We start from the raw sequence: 21,033 nt of genomic DNA, 5'->3' as shown, positions 1-21,033 counted from the left end.
AAATGAGAAATAATACCGTAGAGAAAGACAGGCGAGAGAAAGGGAGAGGGAGAAAGAGAGCACATGCTAATCCTCCACTCTAAACTACAATGTTCTGCCTAAGGCAAACTTCCCTGCTGTGCCCTTGCACCTCCCTCCCACCCCACTTCCAAGTCTACTTCTTTCTACCTCAGGGAGGCATGCACCAGCTCCTTTAATCACTACACACTAGCTCCTTTTCTAGATCATAAGCTCCTGACGTCATTTGAGTCCCTCAAAAGTGCCTAGCATAGTACCTTGCAAAGAAAAGGAACCTTGTAAATATTGAAGGACAAATGACGAACAGCTTAAGTTTATAGATTCTCATTTGGTCCCACCTGCATTTGAAGTCACATGATCCTGCTGCCAGCAAAACATTGTTGGGATGCCAATCCAAACTGAGGACTGTGGAGCGAATTGGCTTTTTAATGTGCTTGCTCACCCACCTACAGGAGGACAAAACCTTTTAGTTTATCCACACATCAAGCACCAGTCCCCAAATGACCTACAAATGTGTGTCAGGTGAAAACACCTAAGAAGGGTTCTTACATTGGCCACCAGGTCTGTCAGAGACAAGACGCATTTCTAAAGGATAGAGAGAACCATAAACAGTCCCTTCTGTTTTCCTGTCTTTTAGGTTTTGACATTCTCATCAAAGCAGCTGGTTTCCAGGAGTCCTCATTAGTAAGTACACCTATTGATGAACTCTAGTACTGCCCCATGGAATTTCAGATTACATATGACATTAAGCTTTGAGATAAAAATTAAAGTTTGAAATTACTTGAATTTTTATTATAAAGACTCGGTGATTTCTTATTCCATTCTGGGTTAATTTTGGGTCGTAAGACAGCTTAATCTCCTTTAGAAGTCTCCACGAGGCTACAAATTCTTTTTATTTTTTTCCCAGAGAAATCACAACCAAGAAATTAGAAGAACCTCTTGCTGGAGATTAGTTTCTAATTCTCTAGTGTCATTCAAAAAAGATTACTTATGTTTATGATCAGTCATTATTTTGGCTTAACTAATTCAATTTTAAATACTCCAAAACTGCTGTTTAAAAACCAATCATGTCCAGTTGTTTGAGTTGAGAGACTTAGTATTAAGCCAAATACTTTTCCTTGAATGCTAAACTACTTTTCTATAGAATCTTTTTCTTAGAAATTGTATGAAAAAGTTCATTCTGAAAAAGATAATATTCTGAATTGTTTAATAAGTTTTTTTTTAATTGAGAAAAAGACTGACAAGCAAAATAATAAGTAGTTTATATTACTGAATCATAGGATTCTGAGGTTTTTTTTTTAATTTTTAAAAATTAAAAAAATTTTTTATTAGCATATTCATTGTTACAGATCATACTTATTCTTTATGCCCCTTATCTAGTCTCTCCCCTTTCCCCCCTCCCCCTCTAATAACCATAGATTTGTTCTCACCATCTGATAGATTAACTGTTCCTCTGTTGGTCTGTTGCCTAGATGATCTGTCTAGTACTGAGACAGGTGTTATCAAATCCTCCCCTATTATTGTACATCAGATGCTTCTTCTATTACTCTGGAGTGTGTTTCTGTGCTTTGTGGGGAAAGAGGGCCTCTTCTTTTTTTTTTTTTTTTCTCGTCTCTGCTGGTGCCTCTCCTTGTGTCAATGAAGTTGAGTCTGGTGTGCCATCTGCACAGTGGCTGTGACTGCTGGTATAGAGACTGCCACTTTTGCGGCGGCCATGGCAATTGCAGTGGCTATGATGGGCTACCTGAGTGAAAATGGTGTTTTTTATGTGCTCCTTACCTAGTTGTGGCTGGGTTTGGTTTCCCCCGGCTCCATACCTCAGGCCTCTGGTGGGGCCCTGGGGCAGTAGCAGCAACTTGCCTAGTTGTGGCTAGGTTTGGCTTCCCCTGGCTCTATGCCTCATTCTAATATGTTGTTGCAGAGCATTTGGTGGGGAAGGGAAGGGGGATATGAAATAGGGTGGGAAGAGGGGGAAGGAAGGGGAGCATGATCAAGGCCCGTGGCCCCCCCCATTACAGCAGGGTAGACTAGGGGGCTTCCAGTGGCAGCTGGGTCATTGCTGAGCTGGATGCAGATGTCAGGGGGATGTGGCTGAAGCCCTCAGCTCCCCCAATGCCCCAGCTCAGGGGCCTGGGGTGCTTCCTGCAGCAGCTCAGTGGTCATTGCTGGGCTGGTTGTGGATGTTGGGGGTGTGTGGCTGAGGCCCTCAGCCCCCCCCACTGCTCCAGCGTGGGACCCCTGGGCACTTTCTGCAGCAGCTTGGTGGTTGTTGCTGGACTGGTTGTGGATGTCTGGGTGGCATGGCCAGGGATGTTGTCCTCCCACCGCTCCAGCTCAGGAGCCCAGGATGCTTCCTGTGGAGGCTTGGTGGTCATTGATGGGCTGGTTGTGGATGTTGGTGGTGCAAGGCTGAGGCCCTCAGCCTCTCACCGCCCTGTCTCAGGAGCTGGAGTGCTACCAGTGGTGGCTAAATGGTCATCGCTGGGCTGGTTGCAGATGTCAGGGGAGCATCGCTGAAGCCCTTGGCTCCCCACTGCCCCAGCTTGGGGGCCTGTGGTACTTTCTGCAGCAGTTTGGTGGTCATCACTGGGCTGGTTGTGGATGTCTGAGGGGCATGGCTGAGGACATTGGCCCCCCACCACCCTGGCTCAGGAGCTCAGGGTGCTTCTAGCAGTGGCTTGGTGGTTGTCACTAGGCTGGTTGTGGATGTTGGGGGTATATGGCTGAGGCCCTTGGCCCTCCCCCATCCCTGTCTTGGGAGCCCAGGGTGCTTCTGGTCCTTCTAGATTTTACAGGTGTTCTTTGGTGGTTTTAGACCTTTACTAGTTAACATCAAACTTTGTCTCTGATCTGCAAGTATTTTGTTTTTTCTTTCAGTTCTGTGTTGAATTATTTGCTGTTTCCACTACTTAAACTCTGCACTGGAACTAATTTGTTGTCCTTTGCTTACTTCTAAAATGGAGGAACTTCCTGTGGGGACCAGCACTTGAGTCCTGTAGTTGAGCTAAGCTAAATTGTTGTTTTGCTGCTGATTCCCTGGGGAAGGCTTTTTGTGCAGCTCAGGTTTTAACGGCTGACCTTGTATGTACTTCCAGGTCTTGTGAGGTCTGATACACCCAGGTTGCATGGAAACTCTGGTTTGAGCCTGAGTCTTTTCAGCAAACTGCATCCCCTACAGTTCTATATTCCTGACCAGTCTCCACTGAGTGTTCCTGTGCTGATTGGAGGGCAGATCAGCTGTCCATGCTTTACCCCACTGTTTCCCCAGCGTGCCCATCTCCCTCGCTGCTCGCACTCCACACACTTCCCATGGGATGGGCTGTGCGCTGGTCCCCTGCGATGACTCACCAGCTTCTGAGTGGTTCCTTTTTTCTGTTGTCTGTGGCTCCTCGCTCCTATGTGGGTCCATAGGAACCCTGTTAGTGGTCGTGCTAGCCTGGGGGCCAAGGCCCTCTTCTCCCCTGCCACCTCCAAGCAACTTCATAGGAAGGGTGTGGCTTTTGCCAGCTTTTGTTCCGTGTGCTCACCAGCTCCAGCCTTCCAGTGGCTGGGGCTCAAAATGGTGGGAGCGATCCTTTCTTTCCCTCATAGTGGCTTTTCCTGCCTTCATGAATTCTGTAGGTCTCTCCTCTTCCCCTGAGCTCTAGCAGCCCCAGCTTGGCTGTCGTTGCTTTTCAATAGTTGTAAATTGGTTGATTTGTGGTAGAGAGTGATACTGGGGATTATCTATTCTGCCAGTTTAACCAGAAGCCTCTGTGAGAGGTTGTTTTAAAGTACTGTACTCATATCATACCAATGAAATATTGTTCTATAGCTCAGAAACTACCCTGAACGTACAACTTGTTCAAAGACAATACCCTGTACCACAGTAAAGTCCAATTTACCTATAATTGAGACTATTTTTCAATGAATAAAAGTGGAAACAATTACTGAGGTTGAAGTTTAGTTAGGAAGAATAGTTTCCTATGTAAATTAATAAGACTGCAGAGATTATTAACAGGCATAAGATTAGACATGTAGAAATATTAATTAAATTATTTCTTATCTACTCTTTACAATAAACCTTCCAAATGATTTCTAGTAGACAATATTTTGTTATCCTTATTTTTTACATATGTTTGAAAGAAAAATGCATGTCTTGAACTCACAATTCAATCTTGTTGCAAATTCAGACTTTCTTTCCAAAGGATAAATATTTCTAAGGTTTTACTAAATTACAAACGAACATGATAATCCTTCCTTTCACTGTTTCAGCAGAATACTAATAGTAAGACCACTATAAAGAGTAATGTGTACCCTGCTATGTTTAGTAGAAACATAAACAGTGCCAGTTTTGTACTAAATGACAATTACATGCTGAAGGATATTTACACCCCCATTCTGAATGCATGCCAGGTAGAATAGAGTTGTTTTCCTATCAAAATAGCAAGAAGTAGTAGTTAAAATAAGTTACTTAGCCATAAAATAAACCTCTGTATTCTGATTAGCTCAGCTACAAGTGACTTATAAAAAAAGTACAACGGCCTAATTATACTTCTAAGATTCCAGTGAATTTTTACTTCAATGGTTTAAACAAGCAAAATATTATACGAAGACACAGATTTGGTTAGTGAATAAGCTTTAAATAAAGGAGAACACTGTTATGTGTAAGAATTGTAGAAATTTTAAGTGAATAGGTATAGTGAGAAAAAAATTATTCCTCAGGGCACTGAGACTCTTTCAAATTTATGATTTATATGTCAGAGTAAGAAAACGGCAATGTGGGCATCAGAGTGAGAATAGTAGTAGCATCTTGTTGAACAAACAAGATAGGACATCAGAACATGGAAACAATAGCTCCATATTAATAAGAAGAAGATGTGAGATGTGACTCAATATGCACATAAGAAGGAAAAATGCTCAGTTAGAATGAAGAATTTCACTGGGGGAAAAAAATCTCCAGATGAGGAAAAATTGGAGTTATAGTTAAGCCTTCACATAGGGCCTGAAGAAGTCACCAAGAACACAGCAATCCAAATGTAAATTCTATAGAGAGAAATAAAAAAAGTTCTGATGCTGCTCACCAGTCATTTTCAGACTCGAAGTAACAAACAGAAATGAGTCGTGCTCCACTTCCCACAGCAAATTTGTTTTCTAGAGGGGACCACTTCACAAAAGTGGCTGCACGATTAATTCTCAGGATCACCAGGGTTGGCTTCCAGACACCATCTTTCTGACTCCAGACATAGGCATTTCGGTCTGCCCCACAAGTGACGATGCGGTCGCTCTTGGGAGCCCAGTCAATACCTGCAAGTGAGACGTGGGTCATTTGCTTTGCCCAGTCAATCACAACTGACTGTGGTACAGGCAGGTGGGCCTGGTACCATCCTCCCCCCTATAGTCCTATCACTACCTCACACAAAGGCAAGGCTATTTCTCTGCAAAGTGTCTGGGACTCAGTATCCCCTATGAAGCAAGGTAGAACAGAGCTGTTTTATAAGGCAATTTTATAATTGCACAGTTTACAAAACTAAGCGGAGGCATACTTTCCACCCACTCACAGCTTTCTAAAGATCCTAAAGTTCTGAAGATCCATTACCTTTTTTTCCCCCCACTTTATTAGATTCTTTTTGCCTGAAAACAATTTTATCCATTCATTAACAGTCCTCATTACTTAATATTAACCGAGTCTGCTACATGGCATTCAACCAAAACAGCACACAGAGTAAATAAAAATAATCTTCAGTATAAAGAGGGATAAATTGTGATTCATAAAATATCCTTCTGAAGGTCAAAGTCAGTTAAACCACCCTAAGTACCTTTTCTACATGACGCAGTTTCTGTGAAAGAGTCCTAGAGTATCTTTGCATTTAAACTAAGAAAATACCTAAATATGTATCTGAATGAAAGATTTATTTTTCTTATTTGGCCAGACTTTTACTTATTTTGTACCTCTGTGAAAGATCCCAAAGTCAAGGTCAATTTGTTATAGTCCAAGAGCAAAATTTACTATGACCCAGCCATTTTGTATTTATTAAGGAGGTATTTTCTATAAATATAATTTCACATTGAAAAGTACAGAAATATTACTAGTAAACTTTTAATATAGATATCTCCCTTAAAATTAATAATTAGCATTCTTAACATTTATATGGAAAAAAGAGGATTAGAAATCAAAGCCTCCATTAGTCTTAAATTACAGCGACTTCAGTAGTATGAAGAGTTTATCCATTCACTTACCTATATGAAGAGTCAGCTCAACTGTTTGTACCACAGAAGGGAAAAAATATGAGGGACTGTATTCTAAGTGATGCGTATTTTTAAGTTTAAATCCATTCATTACAAGATTATTTTGCAGCCCTCTTTATAAGATTTTAGATTTTATTTTTAATTACAAAGGCAATACCCACACATTGTTACGAGACAAACATCACAAAGGGACATGCAGACAGTCAATAAATCCCTGTCCCCATTCTTTAGGTCTATATTTGTTTCTCCCCCCAAATGGTATATCATGGCAAAAATTTTCTCCTTTTTATAAATTAGTATACATTATTTCAGGACACTGATCTTATAATTTCCTAAATCATCCCCCCATTGCTGAACATTTTGTTGGTTTCCAATCATTTGTTAAAATATTAGCGTTTTTTTTTTGGCAGCTGGCTGGCATGGGGATCTGAACCTTTGACCTTGGTTTTATTAGCACCATGCTCTCTCAAGTGAGCTAACCAGCCAGCCTCACTTGTTAAAATAAATAAAATTGGAATTTTTAAACATGCAGAGCACATACCTTTTTGCTCTGGTTAAAATGATTTCGCTATGCTAAATTCTCAGAAGTGGGATATAAAATGCTTTTATGAATGTCTTCTTTTCCTATCTTGATTGTAAGCCTATAATAACAATAGGAAGCGAGTCTTTGAAAATATTTATGGTGGGCAGACCCTAGGGTCTTGTTAAAATGAGGGATGGGAAGAGTAAATATTCAGTAAAAAGACAAATTCTCATCTCTTCCTAATTTAGCTTTGTCTCTTTTTTCCTGTTTTCTTGCCATCAGAAGACTTTAAAGAAAAGGGAGGAGAATCAAGTAAGTACCCTCTTTCCTGACAAACTTTATTTCAGGGTAACCAAACAGCACATAAAGGGAATTTTCTTTTTTTAATAAAAGTATTTCAGAGAAGTATAATAGAGAAGAAATGGTAGATCTAGAATATCACTATTTTGCAGCTACTGTTGAACTAATGGATATAGGTATTGATCACCAACAGTTTCTATCACAAAAAGAAAGACAACTAGACATTATGTGCCTCCTTCAGTAAAGAAACCTACCACCTAACTTCAACTAGCAATTACAGGAAATACAAAGGACAGAGGAATATGTAAAACACCATGAGCCTATAATCAGTAAAATCCAGGCTCTGGGAAACACTACAGGACAAACAACCCAATTTCTCAATTTTCTTAACAAATAAATTGCAAAGGAAAGAGAAGAAGGTGAACCTGTAACAAAACAGAACAAAAAGGCTTAAGAAACATATGAACTAAACACAACATGTTTGTACCTTATTTGGATCCAATAATCAATTAAAAGTCACTGATTATTATTAAACAATTATTGGTTATTATTAAAAAGAAGAATACTTACCTTTTAGAAATACAAACTGAAATATGAAATGATATAATATCTGACATGTACTTAAAAATAGTACAGGAAGGGAAAAAGTGAGTGAAGAAGAACAAGATTGGCAATAAGCTGATAATTGTTGAATCTGGGTGACGGCTGTAAGGGACTCATTAAACTATTCTATTTTTTTATCTGTTTAGAATTTTCTATAAGAGGCTTTTTAAAAAGGAGGAGTGATCACCCAAAACCTCACAGAAAAAACCCCCCAGAACTCTGATATCCCTTTTATGTTTACCACACTTCTTTTCTCTGTAGTACAGATTAGTTTTTTCTTCTAGAGTGCTTCAGAAGATCTTTTTTTCCCTACAGTTAATATCTTTCTGAGAAAATAAGTCTGATCCTTGGTCCCTGTCACAGTTATATTTAGATTTTTCCAACAACAGTTTTTTCAGATCTAAAAAATGCCATTTGAACATTTAGACAGAAAACAGGTCCAATTTCACAGAACCCCAAAAGAAAAGTAGAGGAGAAAAAGGACATAACTAAATATTTCACATTTTTGGCTATCTCTTTGTTCTTTCATCTTAGCCTTTTCTCATAAAAGCATTTCCCAATGCTAAAATTCCTATTTAAAATATGAGTGTTCTTATTCTAAGGCTATAAGGCCATTGGCAAAAGGACTTAAAATAGGCCAAACCTAATAGAAATAAGGTCATGGGAAAGCAATAGCAATAAAAATAGAAATGATGTCTTTGGTGCTAGTTTGGTAATAAACTCAGCTCCCAGTGCTCATGAACATCACATACAAATCGTGGTAAAAGGAAGAAGGGTGGTCATGAGTTTTTGCCTGGGGAATGAAAGACTTCTATAAAGAATGCAGAATGTCAAAACATGTTAAGCTCTTCTCTAATTTGGGCAAGGATATCTTTAAGCTAATCAGTGTTTTAGGGAATCAGAGGCAAAATTCCAGGGTCTAATTAAAAGAAAAAAAAAAACAAAAAAAACCCCACTACAATAAGTTCCATTGCTGACCACTTAAAATGCAAATGTCACAGTGAGGAGAAACAAAACCCAAGATGGCAGCAGTGAGAAATTTGTACTTGAAAAGTTATGGAGAATAAATATTGATCTGCTCAGCCAAATTGTTGAAAGCAAGTGGCTGAGTGAACTCTGCCAAAAAACAGGATAAAAAAGAAACCATAATAGTAAGGATCAAAGAGCAAAGAGTTCTCTCTGAACAGACCAGTAAGTGAATATGAGTTTTTTAAAAAATGGCCAGACATGATTTAACAAAGCTATAAATTCTCTTGAAATTTGGTTTCTATTTTTTTTTTTTTTTTTTTTTAAAAGATGACCGGTAACGGGATCTTAACCCTTGACTTGGTGTTGTCAGCACCACGCTCAGCCAGTGAGCAAACCGGCCATCCCTATATGGGATCCGAACCCGGGGCCTTGGTGTTAACAGCACCACACTCTCCCGAGTGAGCCACAGGCCGGCCCGAAATTTGGTTTCTAAATTTAGTTTACTAATTTCTGAAAACCATGGTAAAAAGTTCTCCATTTTTACCTCTTACTCCTCCTTCTCCTTTGACTTTGCTTAATAAAACTGAGAATAAAACTATTCTGCTTGCCACCTCTATCTATCTATTCATTGCTAGTTTTTGTCAAAGACGAAACTTAACGTTTCAGGAACCTGCTTAAAGCCACATGCTTTAAGATCCACTCTTCTGTAAGTCAACAAGAGACAGACAAAAACTCAATGGAAAAATGGTTAGGAGTTATGAACGGAAAAGCCTCAAAAAAGAAAACTCAGATGGCTAACACACATCCGAAAGTATGTTCAATCTTTCAATTAATCAGGAAAACACAGCATCAGACAGTCTGACCATATCGAGTGTGTGTGGGATAAGGGAAAATGGGCACTCCTACACAGGGCTGGTGGGAATAAAGGCAATCTGATGATGCCTAGCAAAGTTGAGGATGGTCATACTCCCATGGGTAACAAGTCTACCATCTACAAACATTCATACATATGTACAAAGAGATCTGTATACAGATGCTCTATTCAGCTCTTTAACGCAATATGGAAAAGTTGGAAACAACCTAAGCATCCCTCGATGGAGGAAAGAATAAATACCTGAGGTATGAAATGTTAAATAGCAGTTAAAAGAAAGAAACTTGATCTAGATTTGCCAACATAGATAGACCTCGGAAACAATGCCGAATGCAAAAGCAAGCTGCAGGATGCTATTTATGTAGCATTTAAAAATACTAGCCAGTAGCACTAAAGATTGCTTATGAATATATACACATGTATTAAAAGTATTAAAAATGGACTGGGATGATGTCAAAGTAAATTACAGACTGACTTCTGGAGGAGATGAATAGGACTGTTGGTGAAAGGGGACATTACCATTATATGGAATAACAGTCCTTATTGTATCCTTTTTCTTAAGTTTCCTGGTACAGGAAAAAAGGTTGTCTCCTGGCACAGGAAAAGAGATGTTCATTCTGGTAGCAGATAATCTTTGTTACATTACTCTTGGTTCTTTTCAGTGTTTTGGAAAGTCTTCCTTGCCCCAAAAACAACACAAAGGAAACTTTTGGAAGACACCATGTTCACTCAGCACTTGGGAACACAGTTTGGCTCATGTTTTCATATTGTCTAGTTTTTGCTTTCATGTCTCATCTCCTAATCTAATCTCTCCAGTCCTCAAAGTAGGTTCTGTGCTTTCCATAACACTTACAAAGTGCTGTATACCAGATGGGCTACAACAAGTACTTAACAACTGCGATCATTATTATATCTTTTCAAATTTATAAAGATAACTCAGTAAGTGCTACACAACTTTGAATATTATGGGTGACTTGGTTTATTAGGCTTTACATAAACAGAAGAGTGATTAATGTGGAAATATCATACTAAGCTCATGGCTATCTTCCTTTACCTGTGATGTGTCCGTTATGCTCTTTGAGTTCATGAGCTTTCACCCACTGGCTCCCATTCTTCTTATAAATGTGCACTTCGTGATTATTGGGGCTAAGGGCAATCTCTGGAGAAAGAAGTCAATACAATAGTTAACACCTCAACTTGAAATTATCACCAAAAAAAAGGGATTATGTCACAGTTGTGATTTTAAAAACAGACTGAAGTTCCATTTAAACTGTGAGAAAAAACCAAACAACTGATTGAAATAAGTAATAGGAAAGCTATTTCAAAAAAGTGGTTCTCAAATTCACCCCTGGAGAATTCCTTTCATTATTTTACCTCTCCTTGGACCCCCATATTTCAAAATGTTTTGTAGAAAAACTAAATTAAAAAATTCATTTTCCCAGACACATATACAACTGTCCATTAAAGATTCTAACCAGTAAGAAATAAGCAATGTTACTCTGCTTAGCTGGAACAATTTTAGCTCACAGTAAAAATGTCTGACCTCTTAGTTTACCTGTGCAACATTATTAGAGATAAATATTTAATTTCTCTTAGACTTTCCAAAATGCTGAAAATAGCTTATAGACTCTCATTACTGCTGTCATGGACCCATGATGAAACCACTAGTTTATCAAAAAACTTCATTCTGCTGATAAGCTATATGAAAGTTCTCCTTTACAATAAAACCAATATAAATCACAAAATAAAATTCTGTTTTCAAGAGAAATCTCCAGGACCAATAAAAGTATTATAATGGAAATGGATTTTTAAATATCTTTTTTCTTTCTAGTTTATCCATTCTTTTTTTTTTTTTTTTTTTTGGCAGCTGGCCAATATGGGGATCCAAACCTTTTACCTTGGTGTTAGAACACTGCACTCTACCAACTGAGCTAAGCAGCCAGTCCTCATTCTTTTTTTAAAAAACACTGATTTTTTAAACTTAAAATCAGAATCTATGATCCAAACTTTAGGTCAATTATTTACCAGTTTCCCCATCTATATAATCACTTTTCCTCCTCTCCTTAGGAATGCTACATCTGTTTTACAGATGAAACTATCAACTAGATAAATATCTAGCACTAAAATCCTAAGACGTTAAGTGCTTTCTGGAAACCAGTTACATATTTCTCTAAATTTCTAAGATGCATGTAAAGATTTCAAAATAAAATCCAAATTTAAACCTGGAAAATGTTACAAATTTCAAATTATAATGTCATAAAAAAACTTTGATTTGATACATTGAATTTATCAAGTAGTTTAAATGAGGACAATGATAACTTGCACCTGTGTTAAAAATATAATTGGAAATACTTCGAAAACCTATTTTTAGATGGAAAAGTGGGAACGGATATAGAAAACTCAGCTATGAAGCTCTGTGAAATGATCACAAAACAGAAGCTCTAGATTCAACATCCTGTCACATTACATATTTTCTACTACCCAATATAAAAACTCTAATCTATGCCTTCACTTCACACAACAATGTCCTGGAGTATACTTTGTTCATGTACCAAGATTTATTTAAAAATAAAAGTTAACCATGTCTTTAAAAAGATAGTGAATCTACAGATTCAAAGCAATCCCTATGAAAATCTCAGCTGTTAATTAGGAGAAAGGGACACAGAAAAACCAAAACAATCATGAAAAAGAACAAAGTTGAAACTTGCACTTTTTGATTTCAAAACTTACTACAAACCTACAGTAATCAAGACAGTGTGGTCCTGGAATTAGGATAAACATAAGGATCAACGGAATGGAATCAAGAGTCCAGAAATAAATTCTCATATTTATAGTCAATTGATCTTCAGCAACAGTGCCAAGACAATTCGATGGGGAGAGAAGATTCAACAAACAGTGCTGAGACAACTGGAAATCCACATGCAAAAGGATGAATTGGACCCCTATTTCATATCACATCCAAAAATTAGCTAAAAAGACCTAAATATAAGAGCTAAAACTTTAAGACTCTTAGAAGGAAACATAGACACTGGCATACAGTTTTGTGATCCTGGATTAGGCAATGATTTCCTAAACACAACAGCAAAGTGCAAGCAACAAAAGGAAAAATAGATAAATTAGACTGTTTCAAAATTAAAATTTCTGTGCTTCAAAGACCACCACCAAGAAAGTGAAAAGATAACCCACAGAACGGTAGAAATTATTTGTTAATCATATCAGATAAGACTTGTATCCAGAATATATGTTATTCTTACAACTCAACAATAAAACAACCCAATTTTAAAATGTGCAAAGGATCTGAATAGACATTTCTCCAAAGAAGATACACAGATAGACAATAAGCCTGTGAAAAGATGCTCAACATCATTAGTCATGAAAGAAATGTAAATCAAAACCGCCATGATTGCCATGCCCACTATGCCCAAAATATTAACAACAAAACCCTCCCCCAAAATCCACAAAAAAACTCCACAATAAGACATTACTTTATACCCATTAGGATGGCTATAATAAAAAAGACAGATAATAACAAGTACTCGCAGGATGTGGAGAAATTAGAACCCTCATTTACTGCTAGTGAGAATAAAATGGTGTGGCCATTTTGGAAAACAGTCTGATAGGTCCTCAAACTTGTTCAACATAGTTGCCATATACTCAGCAATTCAACTCCTAGGTATACAAGAGAATTGAAAACATATGTTCACATAAAAACATACACAAATGTTCACAGTAGCATTATTCACAATAGCTAGTAAGTGGAAACAGCCCAAAAGTCTACAAACCGATGAATAGATGAACAAAATGTGGTACATCTATAGAATGGATTATTCAACCATAAAAAGGAATGGAGTACTGATATATTCTACAACATGGATAAACCCTGAAAAAACTAAGCTCAGTGAAAGAAGCCACATGCAAAAAGCAACATATTATATATGATCCCATTTATGCAAAATGTCCACAATAGGCAAATCCATAGAAACAAAAGGTAAATCAGTGATTGCCTAGGATGGAGAGATTTGGGGGAAAACTGGGAGTGACTGCTAATGGGTACAGAGTTTCTTTTAGGGGCGATATTCTGAAATTAAATAGTGGTAATGATTGCATAACTGTGAATACACTAAAAACCACTGAATTGTACACTGCAAAAGGGTGAATTTTAGGTCAGCCTGTGGCTCACTTGGGAGAGTGTGGTGCTGATAACACCAAGGCCACAGGATCGGATCCCTATATAGGGATGGCCAGTTAGCTCACTTGGGAAAGCGTGGTGCTGACAACACCCAATCAAGGGTTAAGATCTCCTTACCAGTCATCTTTTTAAAAAAAGAAATAAATGAAATAAAATAAAAGGGTGAATTTGGTGTTATGTGAATATTTCAATAAAGCTGTTATTAAAAAATAACAGTGAATATAATTTTACTTTTTAATAACTCATAGGCATGAAAATACACATCTATTTCTGTTTGTATTTCTTGTGTTTTTATTTCTTGTTTGCCTCCTCCTTGTTATATTATCTGTCACATTGCTTGCTGAACTCTGCCTACTTCTAAGAGACTTCTCTATCTCTTTCTAGGTTGCTGGAGCTAGAACTCTAGAAACTCAAGCTTATGATAAATAACATAGTTGGGATGGCCAGTTAGCTCAGTTGATTAAAATGCAGTGTTGTAACACCAAGGTCAAGGCTTCAGATCCCTATACCAGCCAGCCACCAAAAACCAAACCAAAACAAAATAAATAAATACCATAACATAACATACTAAATACTAGTTAATAATGCTCTGAATACCTCAGAAGTAAACCATATGTCTCTGGAACAGCTTATTTCTAGGTCCTAGAATTCTGACTAAATGCTGGATGAGTGTGGCATTACTGCACAACCATTCAAAACCCTGGGTTCTTAGGTAATGAAAGATATTTCTGACATAAACTGTTCTCCAGGTGGTACTGTAGAAAAAGAAGTGAAAAATGAGCCAGAAGGTTTAGGTGCTAGCAATGCGTCTGACATTAATTTGGTATGTAATCACTGGAAAGTCTCCACCACTCTGGGCCTCAGTTTCTCTATCTGTACACCAAAGGACTGACTGACCTAGTTTCCTTCTGAATCTGTATCAATAGATTTATTTCCTTTTCACATGTGACACCAAAATATGTGAACCCTAAAGGTGCTAAATCTGAAACGTATCAAAGGTGCCAAAATAAAGAAGCAAAGTTGATAGCATACTTACGGGTACGATCCCTGTTCCAGGCATGACAGGTGATTGGCTCTAGTAAAAACTGATGCAGGGACATTATTCTTAGTGTTTTCAAAGGATAGAAAGCTGCAGTGAGCAACAGAAAAAAGCATTTTAAAATGGCAGGCAACCAATATTTAAGTTGTCTGAGGATCTTGAAATGTTTGACATAAATAAAACATTGTTCTAACATTAAAAAAGAATCAAATCAATCTCAATGCTGAAACTTAACATTTAAATAGAACTAGCACTGTAATCACCAATGCAGAATTTATTGTGTTGAAAGTCATCAATGAGAGGAAGGCGGGGGCTGGAGGCCTGGACTTCTGGGTCTGAGGAAGGTGTTTAGGGGAGGAGGGGGCTTGGGCCTGAAATCCTGGGTCTGAGGGAGGAGGGAACTGAAGGACTGCACTCCTGGGTCTAAGGGAGGTGTCTGAGGAGGGAGAGGGCTTGGACTCCAGGGGCTGAGGGAGGAGGAAACTGAAGGGCTGGACTCCTGGGGCTGAGGGAGTGGGGGGCTAAAGGACTGAACAAAAAAATCATCAATGGACTCTCAAACCATAGGTGAAAGATTGTTAAGGTATAGGATATTCACACAGTCTCAAATTTTTATCCCATAGATTACTTACTAACTGCAAAGGGAAAAACATGCCTTTGCAATAAAGAAATCTGGCAGTCACCACCTTAACCAAGTAGTCAAACTTAGTATCACAAATAGGAGAACAATCTAACTTGATGGGCCTCCTGATGGAAGGCAATACAAAGTGCATATCATCACTTATAGTGACTTATCATCCAGACCAGAATACTTTTGAAAGCAAAAGGGGGCACTATTAATAATTATGATGTGGGGGCTGGCTGGTTAGCTCAGTTGGTTAGAGTGTGGTGCTGGTAACAACAAGGTCCAGGGTTTGGTCCCTGTACTGCCCAGCCACCAAAAAAAAAAAAAAAAAAAAAAAAAAATGCTGTGACAATAGGTCACAGGACTATCCTGGGAATATGATCAACCTATCTATGAAGTATTTATGCTGAACACATTTACTCTAAATCCAATCAACAGCCAGACATAATTTCCAGTTTACAGGAAATAAAGGGGAGAGGAATTAGTTTTGCAACATAAGGAAGAAATAAACAGTTAAAGCCAGGATGTGTGCCAGTCTATAGAACAATTGGCCTGGACTATTCAAAAAAGGCCACATTGGGAGGGGCAGAAGGAACTGTTCCAGATTAAAAAAGAGCTATGAAAACAAAATTTGATCAATGAAATTTGATTGTAATCTGTATTTTTAAAAATAGCCAAAAAAGATGTATTTTGTACAATAGGGAAAACTTGAATTTGAGGCAGACATCACCTAACAATATGGTATTATTTTCATTTTCTTAGCTATGATAATGGTATTACTGTTAGGTAAGAGGATGTCCTACCTCTTAGGAGATAAAGATGGTGAAGTGTTTAGGAATGAAGTGTCGTGATGTCTTCTGTAACTTATTTTTAATTGTTCAGGACAGAAAATATATACAGAGCTAGAGAGCACACACAAATGTGGCAAAATGTTAACAACCAGTGAATCTAGGTAAAGAGTATGCAGGTGCTTGTGATACTACTCTTTAAACTTTTTATTGTAACTAAATTAAAAGAGGAATCCACAAAACATCATTAAATTAGACATCAAATAAAATTCTCTATTTTATAGGTACCCAAATCTAGATCCACTGAAGAAGCAATGATTACCTTAAATAGGGGGAAAAAAGCAGCCAGCCTTTCCCCCATCCCCAACTTTATCATTTCTAAGAGGCACTCTCACTACAAACTGAAGTTTCAATACACTTAAGTATAAGCCATGTTAACCTAGGGTGGAGACTGAAATGCGAGACAGAAATTCTGATACAAGCAGGAAATGAATGGAAGTGCCACCAGAAGGTTGTGAAATGAACAACGAAAGTTCAGCTGAAAAGGCAGAAATCAATCTCTGCAGAAAGCAGAAGAAATACCTCTGCTAATTATTGTAAAGAAACCTAAAGGTCAAATACAAATAAGAGCACCCTTAAACAAAAAACATCTGATATCTTGAACTATCAGAGAAAAGTCAGTGTTTCACATTCAGTCTAAGAGTGAAGGTATTTTAAATCATTATTTTTTTCTTATTTTTTTTTTTTGTCTTTTTGTGACCCGTAAGGGGATCGCAACCCTTGGCTTGGTGTCGCCCGCACCGCACCCAGCCAGTGAGCGCACCGGCCATTCCTATACAGGATCCGAACCCGCGGCGGGAGCGCAGCTGCACTCCCCAGCACCGCACTCTCCCGAGTGCGCCACCGGGCCGGCCCATTATTTTTTTCTTTTACATGTCCTAAAAAACAAATTGCAACTCACAAAGAAAATGCCTCTAATTGTACATTTAAAAATTTTAAATGCATTCAAATGAGACTGCTTAATTTGCTTTTTAAAAATAAACTTCCAGATGCTCACTGGAAGTTTCTCTCTTTATCTTCTCTCTCTGATATCAGAAGCTTTTACTCCAAATTGTTCTGTCACAACAGGTTTTACTCATAGCTTCTCAAAACATACAGTGTCACAATCATCTCCTCAATTAAAAGCAATTTAGTTCAAAAGTCACATTTAATAAGCTCATTTGTTAACTGAAACAAAATTGGTCTGCAAATTAATAATTTAATGTGAATATGTGCAATAAAAGCACATATTCATGTACAGTTTAAAAAGTACAGCTGCAGACAAAGGCTTTCTCATTCTTCAACTCAGTTTTATAAGCAATGTAACAAAGCCTTCAAAAGAGGTAAACATTCACACAATGACATAATTACTTCTAAAATTGTATTTCTAATTTCAATATATCATTCAGATTCCATATTTGGACATATACCAAAGCCTATTCTTCTTTTTTAACCATGTGGCTATTTTAAGTCTATAAACCAAGACAACTCACGTTTGTCAAATTTATAATGCACCTGGTAAACAAAGTTTGTATTCATCAAACTCTATAAATGCAGAAAAAATTCATAACAGCCTGAATTTTGCAACAAGAAAAGGATATCTTCTGTCATAGGGTGATAATTATAATTTCTGAACTGTGGTTAATGTTTAAGTGAAATCTGAAAATCTTTGACTCAACAGGACTAGAGAGGAGAAAAAGAGACAAAAAGGTGGTCATATTAAATTTAACAAGTTTCTACCGATGACCTTTTATTGCCCACTACTGAGAGAGACACAAATGATTTATGGCATGGTATGATTCTAGGGATTCTTCAACCCGTTTTTTCCCCTATCACTTTAAGTACAGTCATTCTGATGTATGGTTAGCCATGGGCTCTGGAGCCAAGGGGACCTGGGTTTGAATTCTGGCTCTGACATATACTAGCTATGAGACCCTGAGAAAATCAGTATCTCTAAACCTCATTTTGTTTTCATCTGTAAAATGGATATATCACTAACATCACAAGGCTCTTGGTAAGAGGATTAAATGATAACATGTGAAAGCATGTAGTACAGAGCCTAGCCCAAAATACATCTTCAGTAAGTTAGTTCCCTTTCTTCCTTTGACCCAAGGTTTGTTTTTTTAAAAATTATTTTATTTTATTTTATTTTGTCAATATACAATGTGGCTGATTATTGTGGCCCATTACCGAAACCTTCTTCCCTCTCCCTGCTCCCTTGCAACAACCTCATATCTGTTTGCTTGTTGTATCAACTTCAAGGAATTATAATTGTTGTGTTTTCTTCCTCCCGCCCCCCCTACTCCCCCCCACCCCCCCGTTTATTTGTGTAACCCAAGGCTTTTGAACCAAACTTAACATAGTTGCTGGTTAGTATCCTCTGAACTTGGAAACGCTGACACAAGCATTGATTCTTGGCCCTATTCCTCTGGAGACTGAAAATATTCATACAAGTGGGAATTTCTATCCCCTGTTTAGGGTCAGTTTTCAAGACTGTGATTCATCTAGTTTCTAGTTGCTCTCATTACCCAACCTAGCAACACCAGGTACTCCAACGAGGTCACCACACCCTCCCAAGTGTTCAGACAGGCTCCACTACCAGGTACCACCTTACCAGCATACAAAATTAAACTTCTTTATGCAAGATTTGCTTCAGCATAAGATTAGATAACTTGATCAAACTACTGCCACTTTCCATCCAATGCAGAAGTTTTAATTTCCCAAAATAATCCCCTCCTTTGATTGTCATTAGTAGGTGAACCCCAGAAGGTCTCCATATACTTTTATGGTAGGAAACCAACAGTAACACCCACTTACCCACTCCCTAAGAGGGCAAAAACACCCTCGATTGATAACTTCTCCTTTGTTTTTATGTACCTGAAATCCCAGGGCCTATGGTTGAAACCAAAAGATTAGATAAAACCGATGGAAGAGGGCAGAACTAAGATAATTTCGGTAATTTAGGCAATTGGTTGAAGTGGATAGAAGGTTCCAAAGCCACAAAATGAGAACAGATGGCTTTATAATCAAAGATTCCAGGCTGCAATTTATTACGTGCCTACCATGTTCCCAGCAGTGTTGTAAGTACCTGGTTGGGGCCAGAAACATAAATAAATCTGACATCATTCTGGGCCTCAAGGCTGGCGGGGGGGCGGGGGGGCGGATAGGACAGGAAGGGAATATAGATATGCATAGAATGCCCAGAAGCAGTAATAATAGCTAATATTTATTGGGCACCTACTCTGAGCCAAGAACTATTCTAAGCAATTTACGCAAATAAGCTTACTTGATCCTCGGAAATACGCTAAGAATTGTCTTACTGCAGATGAGGAAACAGACACAGAAAAGCAATCTTCCCAGGGTCATCCAACAAAGTGGTGGTGCCAGAATTGGAACTTTGGCAGTCCTACATGAAAGGTTCCACGAAGCGAATAGGAGTGCAGAGAAGGGTAAAAGTTTGACTGTGGTGAATCTTAACAAACTTGGGGGAAGGTTTTTCTCGTGTTCGGGACGATCTCTCAATAAATGAAGGGTCGAGGGCTGCCCTCGACAGGAGGCACACATTCCATGGGGAGCCTACTGTGTGCAGGGACTTATTCTAGACGATAAAGAAAGAGATGAGTGATCTCTCGTGACGCTCGGAAAGGGGGAGGCTCATCCCGCTTAACAATTTTATAGACTATGATAAATGTCCACTGTAGAGGTGCAAATAGGGCTATGGGGGCGCCAGAGAAGGAGCCGTTAATTGAGGCACAGGGCAAGGCTTGGAGCTCGAAAATCTTGAGAGAAGCGATTTGTACGTGTGGGGACCCCAGGGGCTCGGGGGGACCCACGGAGAACGGGATCCCCCGCCCCGTCAGGAGGCTCGGCTGGAGGACCCGGCACAGCCCCTCAGCCTCGGGGCCCCGCGGCCTAAGCCCCCGCCTCACTGCCCCCGCGGGTCGAAGTCGGGAGCGAGGCCGGGTCAGTGGAAAGGGCCAGGCGCTTACCCCTTACCTGGGGTGGGGGACAGTCCGGACGGGCTCGGAGCGGAGAATTCGCGGACTCTGGTCAGTCGACGCGAACAGGCTCCGGCGGGTACGGGCGAAGGACCGAGGCCCGGAGGGAGCGGCTGACAGATCCCGGAAACTGCCACGGCGCCTGCGCAGCGCGGCCGCGCGGGAGGTCGGCGCACGCGCACAGCTCGGGCGCGCGGTCGGGGGCTGGGCCGGGTGTGGCGGGGGGAGGGTCGGGTGTCGCAGCTGCTGCGGTGGCCCCTCAGAGGCGGCGTCGCAAGACGGCTAGAAGGTACTGGCGAAGTAGCTTGGGCGTCTTACTCCTTTCCTGGAAAAACTCCCTCAGAATCATGGACCGGGGTATGGAGCCTTGGCGGCTTCACAAGTGCTTTTGTCAGGGGATGAGTTACTGAGGATGAGGGTCTTTCAAACCCTGTGGACCCGACGAGAGACTTAAATTTTTCTCCCTCTAAAGCGCCCGATTAGGGCTGCCCGTGGCTCACTCGGGAGAGTGCGGTGCTGATAACACCAAGGCCACGGGTTCGGATCCCTGTATAGGGATGGCCGGTTGCTCACTGCGGAGAGAGTAGAGTGGTGCTGACACCACCAAGTCAAGCAAGGGTTGAGATCCTCTTACCGGTCATCTTTAAAAAAAAAAAAAAAGATAAAGCTCCCGAGTCAGAGCCGGTCGATCTGAGGGCGACTTCCAGAGGGAAGCCTCCGCCTCTGCCATGGTCCCTCTGTGGAAAGCCTCTGAGGCCCCCCAGGAACCTTGTCGACCCTTCGTCGGTCAGGACCCTGCTCCCAAGATGGCGCCACAGGAAAGAAGAGTTGGGGGAATTTAGC

General features: G+C 39.5%; 1 protein-coding gene across 2 annotated transcripts in view; it reads right to left on the bottom strand.

The window, feature by feature from the left end:
* ARPC1A (actin related protein 2/3 complex subunit 1A) overlaps window positions 1-20,315 on the bottom strand; it is a 29,687-nt gene extending 9,372 nt beyond the window's left edge. The window contains exons 1-5 of one of the 2 annotated variants that reach the window (XM_063089089.1): window positions 20,189-20,315; window positions 14,738-14,830; window positions 10,567-10,671; window positions 5,082-5,304; window positions 357-464 (exon numbers count right to left, since the gene is read on the bottom strand). In XM_063089089.1, the coding sequence (XP_062945159.1) occupies window positions 357-464; window positions 5,082-5,304; window positions 10,567-10,671; window positions 14,738-14,801 (500 nt within the window). In that variant the 5' untranslated portion in view covers window positions 14,802-14,830; window positions 20,189-20,315. The remainder of the gene's footprint in view (window positions 1-356; window positions 465-5,081; window positions 5,305-10,566; window positions 10,672-14,737; window positions 14,831-20,188) is intronic. The other variant, XM_063089090.1, reaches the window with a different exon arrangement.
* Between the last annotated feature and the right edge of the window lie 718 nt (window positions 20,316-21,033).

The sequence above is a fragment of the Cynocephalus volans genome, chromosome 3, assembly GCF_027409185.1.
Source record: "Cynocephalus volans isolate mCynVol1 chromosome 3, mCynVol1.pri, whole genome shotgun sequence".
Classification (NCBI taxonomy): Eukaryota; Metazoa; Chordata; class Mammalia; order Dermoptera; family Cynocephalidae; genus Cynocephalus; species Cynocephalus volans.
Note: the sequence above shows the minus strand (reverse complement) of the source record. Positions and strands in the feature narration are given on the sequence as shown.